At 37.8% G+C, this 9,717-nt stretch overlaps 1 protein-coding gene across 1 annotated transcript in view; it reads left to right on the forward strand.

The window, feature by feature from the left end:
- LOC129248955 (tachykinin-like peptides receptor 86C) overlaps nucleotides 1-6,344 on the forward strand; it is a 42,596-nt gene extending 36,252 nt beyond the window's left edge. Inside the window, exons 5-9 of the mRNA XM_054888565.1 lie at nucleotides 1,619-1,699; nucleotides 1,773-1,859; nucleotides 1,924-2,184; nucleotides 2,244-2,359; nucleotides 5,838-6,344. Coding sequence (XP_054744540.1) covers nucleotides 1,619-1,699; nucleotides 1,773-1,859; nucleotides 1,924-2,184; nucleotides 2,244-2,359; nucleotides 5,838-6,115 — 823 coding nt within the window. The 3' untranslated portion in view covers nucleotides 6,116-6,344. The remainder of the gene's footprint in view (nucleotides 1-1,618; nucleotides 1,700-1,772; nucleotides 1,860-1,923; nucleotides 2,185-2,243; nucleotides 2,360-5,837) is intronic.
- Nucleotides 6,345-9,717: the final 3,373 nt, after the last annotated feature.

Below are 9,717 nucleotides of genomic sequence, written 5' to 3' on the forward strand. Positions count from 1 at the left end.
TATAAAAAAACTATTTTTATGAAGAAAAATCATGTTAAAAATTTATTTTTTTAGAAAATAACAAACTTAAAGTTCAGTTTTATGTTTTTATCTTATAAATGACTTTTTTAGTACATTTTGCAACATTTTTGCTAGAAGAAATAGTGAGAAATTTTAATTATTTTCATAATTACAGTAAAAAATGGTAAAAACATACAATTTTTCGAAATTTTGGTATTCAAAATTGCGTATTGAGATATAGGTTCTTCTCAAAATAAGTTTATTTGTACATGTACGAAATTTCTGCATCAAGCTATGACAAAATAAATCGATTAAATCAAACAAAGGTCGATTTATAAGTCAAATTTAGCGTACAGGTAAAACTCCAAAATCTCATGAAAATAGAAAACTTCAAAACGCAATAAAAAAAAATCGAGCTAACTTTTAAAAACACAGCGAGGGTTTTGCTATTGAATAGGTATATTTTCAGAAAAAAAAGGTCCGGTGCGGTTTGATTTTTGATGTCCCACTGTGTAATACCAAATTGACATTCGATTTTCGATCTTCGACAACCAACGAATATCGAAGATCGAATGCAACTCATAATAGGGGCCATAGTTTCTGTTTCTTGGTGCTCCCAAGAGGCAGATCGGCCTCCAAAACGTGTGTGCTGTGTTAGTGTCTAGAGTAGCATCCCATCCAAAATTCCTGTAAAGTGTGGCGTAATGGTGAAAATATTTCCAAAGGTGTGGCCAACATCAAACCGTTAACCGGCTCTCGGCGAATTTGAAGGGATCACCTGATTTGTTGCCGTAACAGGGGATGTGATGGTGGTTTGTTTACAACAAAACTGAAGATAAGAAAACGTGTGAAATAAGCGGTCACAAAATTGGTGCCGAGTCCCCTATGCCGCGGCAGCCGAAGTTACTCCCACTATTTTGCTTCGGATGGCCAAACCCTGTAATCTATCATCCTTGTGTGGTTCCTTAACTGAGAGAAAAATAGCCTCACTGTGTAGATATATATTTTTTTGAAGATTTTGTAGTGGTTCCGTAGAAATTGCAGGCGAATATGAGAGGAAACTGTAGAAAGTTATTTTCGGTCATTTGTGATTATTCACAGTTGGAATTGATGTGTCGTCGTCGTGAATATTATGCTAGAGTTGAATCGTTTTCGTAAAGGGATGAAAAGGGTTTCCTTGCATTTAGTATGAAAAAGCGTGCGGCTTATCTGCATATGAGATCAAGAAAATGCCCTCCACTTGCATGAGAAGCTTCCATCATAGGCGGATAGCGCACAAACTTGTAAGAGCGCCTGTTTAATTCTTCTTTGCTTGAGGTGTCCGATATTGAAAAGTCACTGAAATTAGTCGATCACACAGATTATAATTTCGTTTAAGGTTTAGGTGTACGTAAGTTAACGAATCGGCGCTATCCGCTATTTCATTGAAAGTTACGCAGCATACAGATTTACGGTCTTATCAAGTATAACCGTTTAAGTAAAGTTTAGGCTATGAACAATATTACATTTACAAGTATTTCAACACATTTTGCAATCAATAACGTAAACCTTATGCGAAAACTCTCTTGTTGAAGAAAAAGTGCAATAACTGAAATTTTTCCACTCTTATTTTTTACAGATACTACAATGGCAAATCGCGAACTGTGTGCTTCATGTTGTGGCCAGATGGGCGTTATCCAACATCCATATCAGATTATACGTATGTATTAGAGATATTTTCAAATCCTTTACCTTTGACCTTAAATCTTGAATCAAACATTTTTGAAATACAGTTACAACATAATCCTCCTCATACTTACCTATGGTTTTCCAATGGTGGTTATGCTAATATGCTACACATTAATGGGTCGTGTGCTCTGGTAATTAAAGAAAAAAAACTCGACATCACGTTTTAAGTCTCTAACAATTTCCTTATTATTGTAGGGGTAGCCGTTCTATTGGAGAGAATACCGATCGTCAAATGGAATCGATGAGATCAAAGCGAAAAGTAGTTCGCATGTTTATTGCCATCGTTTCAATATTTGCTATCTGCTGGTTTCCATATCACATGTTCTTCATCTATGCGTACCACAACAACGACGTCACTTCTACCAAGTATGTGCAACACATGTACTTGGGGTTCTATTGGCTGGCTATGTCGAATGCTATGGTAAATCCAATAATATATTATTGGATGAACAAACGGTACGTTGAGTAACTTCTTCTATGGAATCATTTTGCTTTATCCAATTGTTTTCCTTCAGATTTCGGTTGTACTTTCAAAGGATCGTCTTTTGTTATTGCTGTAGTCCAGGCAAACATAAAACGGACTCCCCGAATATAATTGCTAATAAAAACAGTTTTCAAAAAATTGCAAAAGGTACAAAGTAGCATTAAAACTATTACACAAGTTACACTAAGAAGGTGGAAAAATAACTGTAGTTGAACTGTTCGTTATTATCGATAGTTAAGAAAATTCTGATAATTTTTGCAAAGCATTTAGCCCTTTTCAAAAATACTTAAGGATATCTAATGAGGTCATTGATCAGTGATTCTTTGTAGATGTACTTACAAAATTTAATGCCATCTGAACAAACAGATCAAAGTTATTTGGTTGCACTTTATTAGTGGAATACGCGGTTTCTTTGGAGGGAGGTTTAAATCAAAATGTCAGAAACATCATCAAAGGTGCCGGCGCACCAATGGTATGCCAGGCATGCTCCCCTAATACGATGGCTAAATTCCGAGACCTAAAGATATTACATCAGAATGAAGCTACGTTTTCGTCTGCTGACACAACAGGTACCTGCGTCCATATTCCTCTCTTGTGGGCTTAGGTAGACTCTACGCCTTCGATAATATCCATCTCTTTCTCAGTGTTTTTGGAGTAAATGGTACAGTTTGTGCCAGAAGAAAATAACCGGTTTTTTTCTTGTAACTTCAAGATATATTTTGTTCTGCTTTTTGCTGCATAAAAGTCCCACTCAAGGGCTACGACGCAGGCTAACTCAGATTATTGTCGTTCGAAACTTTCCCGTAAACGCAACCAAACCAAAATGAGTGACAGGTACACGAAGCGTTTCGAGACGGTACTTCTATGCACGCATTCGAAAGGGCCGAAATTATCTTACGCTGAGGCTGTAAAAGTAACTAAAAAATCAAAAAAGTTTGTTGTGATGTGGAATCAGCGGTACAAGGTGTACAAAAATGCTGATGACTTTTCCGAGCGTGGCTTGAATCGAGTGACTAAAAAAAAGCAGGATAAAGTGATCGTCCAACTTTTTAAGCGGAACCCTTCTTTGTGACTATGCCAAGCACGATCAGTTGCTGCTGAAAAGGGAATAGATGTGAGAATCAACACCATCGAATGTCGATTGAAGGAGACAAACATATCCTACCGTCCCACATCACCAAAACCACTGCTCTTAGAAAAACACATTGAGAAACAACAAAACAAGAAAAGGGCGTCACAGTATTGGACTGGCGTTCCTAGTCCCCAAACGCCAACCCCATTCAAAAGGTGTGGTAACGCATCTACTTTACTTTTTCTGACACAGAGAGTGCATCGGAAATTTTGCGATAGTGGGAAATTTACAAGCTATCATCCTGTCATCTGTCTGATACTGTAGTGAGTGTTTATCTCAAGCGTCTCTTCGATTGTTTGTTTGTTTAAAGCAGTTCATCTCCGGTGGTATGCTGCTACTGTTGTCACCGTTGAGCTTTCCTTTCCCCATCAATGTGTTGCAGTTTCGTCATGATTGAGACCGCAAACGCTCTTAACGGATGGACACATGCCTTGCACAAGTCCGATCTGTGTTGGCGCGTGTTCTAAGACCCTCGCGAGCAAGGCCCGATCGTCGCTTAAGTGAATGCAATGAAAGGCCATGGTCTGCGCTCTCTATTGAATTAGGGCCGCTGGGGCAGTTGGAGTTGACTGTAAGCTGGAAGCGATGTAGATATTCCAGAAAACAGCTGTGAACGGGGATTAGTTGGGTGAGGTAATAATCAGTGTCGCCGAGTCTTCCTTCCTTCCCACTTCTGTACGCCCAACGGCCTTTGATAGACGCTTCCCATCTTCTTTGCCACTTGGTCACAGATCGTGCTCTTTCCGTAGCTTTTTCTGCTGTCGTCGGTATTGCTCTTTGTACATCGCGTGGATATCTACTGTAGCTTTTCGGCAATAACACAGATGCACATGCAATGCGTAACGTCTGCGTGTTCGAAACACCTCCCGTATGTAGCTTCGGCTTAAATCGACGCTGCGTAGTAGATTATAGCGTCAGCAACTGTTGACAAAATCGCCTTCTTTCGCCTGGGCCACCCACCTACGTTCGGAAGAATTCTTACCAATGCTCCATTCACAGCCGCTGCTTTACAATTGACTGATGTAAGGTCTGTTTAAAGCTTAGGCTTGTGCGAATCATTACTCCGAGATACCTAATAGACTCCTGTAACAGTATTTCGTGGCCACCAACCGGAATTTTTGTAGTTTTCTTTTGCCTACGGCCACTTATCGCAGTTAAAAAATCTCTATGCGTTGGATACTATCAAAACTGTGAATCATCAATGATCAGCAAAATGTTCAGGGGAATTCATAGAATACGAATTTAAAATGCCAATACTATCAACTTAACGTATATCGATTGAATCTTGGACTATCCAAAAGTGTGTGCACGGGTTGATCCGCATAATTTATCTGACGACAAAAAATATGTCATATTTCGAAGACATCGAACGCGGAACCAGCTGAAAGGCAGTCGCACACGAATCCACTCAACTATGGCGGTCGATATCGATCATGGTAATAATTAAGCGATAATTGTGACTAATCGATTAAATATCATTCAATATGGCACAGTTTAATGGATTTGGCATACGGTACTGAACGTACGGAAAATGGATTAAGTGGATGAATTATATGGAAAACCAATGGCGAAACGCGACTACCGCGTGTTTTGCCATTTTCGGTGGAATGCTTTTGAGGTGTTTCTTTTTTTTGCCCGGAAAGAATTTTGTGCATGATGATGCATCATCTCATCAATCGGCGGCTTGGACCACGGCAGTCAATTGTACCCTACCGTAACGGTCCAGAATTGTATCCGGACAAGGACTGTTACCCCATCAGCATGCCCTATACATACGTATGTATATATGTGGGGAATGTTTATGCTGCGGTCGCCGTAGCCGAATGAATTGGTGCGTGACTACCATTCGAAATTCGGAGACCGTAGGTTGGAATCTCCGTGAAACACCCAAATTAGGAAAGTTTTTTCTAAAAGCGGTCGCCCCTCGGCAGGCAATGGTAAAACGCCGAGTGTGTTTCTGCTATGAAAAAGCTCCTCATAACAAAAACCATTTGTGGTTCGGAGTCGGCTTAAAGCTGTAGGTCCCTCCTTTTGTGGAACACCATGAAGACGTACGCCACAAATAGGAAGAGAAGCTTCGTCAAATACATAAAAGAAGTGTACGCGCCAATTATTTATTAATTTTTTTTATGCTGCTACATCAACAACAACGGTTGTGAACGCTTTTTTGCTTACAAATCACATTTTAAATTTCATCTATCCTTCAGAAATATCTGGTTGAAATAAGGCGATTTCGATGGAAATCACGCTGTAAATTCCAAAATCATGGGCCAAACTTAGCACTCCCCTTTAAATAGTATACAGTTTTTCTCTTAAAACTTTGTAATGACGAAGTAAAACTAAAGATTCTGTTTTTTTTTAGGAAAAAAAACTCTACATATCTTAAAAATGCTTCACTACATACCTTTGCTTTTACAAAAACCGAAATGCTAAACTTTTAACTATTATAAAATTGCGAGTATAAATGTTAACTTTTAACATCTTTTAATTTAGCGGAGGGGAAAAATATTTGGAAACGGAGCACAATGGAGACACAAATACAGGTTGCACAAACATCGCTGCGCGAGAGAATCATCAGTGAGAGAACACCGAATAGAGTTGTAGTAGACTGCATACAAGAGAAAGCCAAGGAGGATTTCGGTTCTCCAATGTACATTTCCATTAAGGACGGTGCAGAACACCGCTGCATTAGAATTAAATGTATTTCATGTGACGAAGACAATAAACCCGGAGGCGATATTCATAAGAAGGACATGAAAGAAACTCTGTGATTGTAACTACGCAGTGCATAGTATGTCAGAGACGTACAACTTTAGTTTAGTATGCCCGTATTAAAGTATTTACTAATGTTAAGTACTTGAATGTTAAGAATAGGTATTTATGAATGTATAGTATGTATATATGAACCATAGATATGCATATGTACGTGTATATGTACGTATTCCAACATAGCACTTTCAGCCTATAAATCACTACATTATTGAAATTCAAGGCTATGTTTATTATATAATATTAGTCATATACGGCTGTAGTTTAAAGTACAATAGAAGTCAATAAAATATAAATCAAAAAGCATCATAGTAAGTCAACATATGTATGTACATACATATATGCGTTCAGAGCGATTTGAACTTTTTATACTCAGCTCATCTTTTAGTGTGGAATACATTTGAGTGAGCTGATTAATTTTTTGTTTAAACTACTCGCTATATTACAACGAATATTTTAGGCATCAAACTGTTTATAAATATCGCCGTTTATTTGAAATTGGATATCATTTGCCTTTCCAAACTTTCAGTTATATGCGAGGTGAGCGTGGCCGATGGTTATACTTAGGATACTCACGAGATCGTGCCAAGTCTCTTTCTCAAAATATTCATATACGAATATTTCTTATACCTCAGGGATATAAGTATATGTGTGTGTGTATCAAATTATTTTGAAATAAAACTATCAGTAATGATGACTTTAAACGTTTCAGTATAATTTTAATAGCACTAATGAGAAGTCAAAAAAAAAAAAAAAAAAATAAAGCAACTGAATTTCAATATGGTCATTTAACTAAGGAAATAAATAAATGTGCATAAGGATATATTCCAAATAATTTTTAAATGAAATATTTCACGTGGTTTTCAATAATAAATCTGTTCTCCTATTTTAAACAACATTTAATTGCATTTTTGGTATGAAGCCCATGCGCAGTTTTAGCGTTGAAGGGCTTATTTCACGCCACTCAATTCACAAAGCCTGTTTGAGCTGCTTAACTCTTTCAACCTGCCGACCCTTCTCATAAATTTTTTCCGAAAGGATGCTCCGCAAGTCTTCACTTGGGTTTAGGTCCGAGCCGATCGCTAGCTACTCAAAACTCAATAAAAGAAACTACTTTGCAGTGCGCCCTGTTTGAGAAGTTGTACTGCTGGAAGACCGAGAAATCTCCGTAGAGGTTCACAGAAAATGCAACTAGTACATCACCCAGCGGATGCAAGTACCTACATACCTGCTCGCATTTGTTTGACTAATGCGAAGCAGAAGGAGGTTTTCCAGCACATCTAAAATCTGCCGAAATCATTAGCGATCCGCCAAAATGATGCCACTAGCCACGAGTTAACTGGGGTTGCCGTACATTGGGCTATCACCCAAATAAAATTTTGTTTGTCTGATCAGGGATTCGGTGATCCAAGTATTTAGTTTAAGTGATTAAAAACTTAAATCGCTAATGCCAAACGAGCTAGTAAGCCAGTTTTCTCTCGGGGCAAATACCTAATCAATGTATTTTTGATCAAATGAACTCTTGATGGATATATTAAAACCGAACCCAGGAACGAATTTTTGTTTTTAACTGCCGAACTTCGCGCTCACACCGTTCATCCACATTAGACGGTCTGACAAGGCATTTGATTTTGCCATAACTATCGGCTAGCGTAGCCAACAACCATTCTAAAGGGCCAGGTGTCGAAACTCACTGTGAAGCACAAAATTATAGAAAACGTGTTTTCTAATAGCGGTTGCCCCTTGGTAGACAATGCAAATCTCCGATTATATTTCTGCCATGAAAAAAGCTCCTCATAAAAAATCACCTACTGTTTTTTAATAATTTATCCTAGTAGGTGGTCCAATGACCGACACTGCGACCTAAAAGATATCACCTACTGTTAGAGGAGGCATAAATTTGAAGATCCCTCTATTTAAAGGAGCTCGGATAAACATCTAGTAAAGGTGTATATATCGGAATTCAAAAAAAATAGTACTTAATCATATTTCTGTGGCAGATTCTTACACATAGTTAGCGATAAGTACATGCAAAATCATCAACTTTAGCGAAGTCCTCAACCATCTGTGCGATCTTTCTGACAGGAAAATTTAAAACACAGATGGCACTCCAAGCAGTAATAAGGCCTTCTTTCTATGTTTAGGACTGGTAGCGGCAGGCTAATCACCTACCCTGTCAGAAATCAAATAGATTAATGTAACCAACGCAAGACAAATGTCTTGTCGAGGTCCTATGCTTCCGAAAAAAAAAAAACAAATAAAAAACACAAAATTAGAATGAGGGGGCAAAATTTTGCCGTAGTGAAAATTATAACTCTTTTGCCGCATGCCATCAGAAAGTACTGGATATTGAGTCAGAATTGAGGAAATAGATGCGGACCCAGCTCTATATATACAATGAGATGTAAAAATCACGAAAAATATCATCGAGCAAATTAGGACCAGCGAAAGTGTGAGGAACTTAGAAATTTCACCAAAAAAAACAAATGTTTCCTTAAGGGGTAACACCACTGTAGAAATTTCAAAAAATAGATTTTTTTTATAAGCTTAAAAAATTCTTTGAACCTTTTAAAATACAGAATAAAAAGTTTTATACGTTACCGAAGTTTATTTCGTAAATATTTTAAGCTTTTAACCAAGCGTTAGTGAGTGCTACCTAACGACTTCTCCAATTTTCTCAAAACACGTTTTCTGAAATTGGCACGCAGCATAACTCAAACAATTATAAATATTTTTAATCAGGTTTTTCACTACGTCTGTATAATAACCTTCTTAAGAGAAGAGCGTAGGGGATTTTCGATAGATTAATTTAAACGATTGTTATAATTATTTAAGTGCCGTTTTTTTAGTCCAAAATAGAGTTTTTTCCTTCAAATGCTTGCTAATTCCACAAAAATAAATATTTTTTAAATCCCCTACTTGTTTCTCTAGCTATTCTTATCTAGATTAAGAAAAAAAATGTTTCTTTGTTCCAGATTAAAATTTGCACCCTCTGTGCTGCGTGCCGCGGAGCTCCTTCAAGAGAAACCACATTACAAAAATGTCTCCCACGCCGCCATTTTGTAAAATTTTTCGATCAAACTTTGTAGTTTTGTATTTTAGTATATAAGTAATAACTTCCCAAATCAGAGTGATTGTTTCCCCTTTCCTTCTATACAAAAAAATTCTTTAAAAATCGTGTTTATTTTACGCGTGTACAGTGGTGTTACCCCTTAAGCAAACGGCAATTAACGGTAAGCACAGAAGTAGGTTGGATTAGGTTAAGGTGAAGCGGTTGTCACTGTAGGATACACTCAGGCTTATAGCTCATTGTGATGCCGCGTGGGGAGCCTGTCATTATCCCTCCTAAAACCAGTGCGTACTTTTAAAAAATTTTAGACGATCACTGATTTCCATAGTACAGAGATCTTCCCAATTCATTAAAGAATTGGCTACCTAAAATGGTAAATCTACATCTGGACAAAGCAGGACTATGGCACAGGTGGTGCGAGATCGTTTCTGCCTCTTCCTCTTCCTCATCTAGACAGCTTCTGCAGAAGTCATGTGTTTGCACGCCCATACTCTGGGCTTGTCATTAGGCAGTGCCCCGTTATTTTGGCTTAGC

The sequence above is a fragment of the Anastrepha obliqua genome, chromosome 1 (assembly GCF_027943255.1).
Source record: "Anastrepha obliqua isolate idAnaObli1 chromosome 1, idAnaObli1_1.0, whole genome shotgun sequence".
NCBI classification, from domain to species: domain Eukaryota; kingdom Metazoa; phylum Arthropoda; class Insecta; order Diptera; family Tephritidae; genus Anastrepha; species Anastrepha obliqua.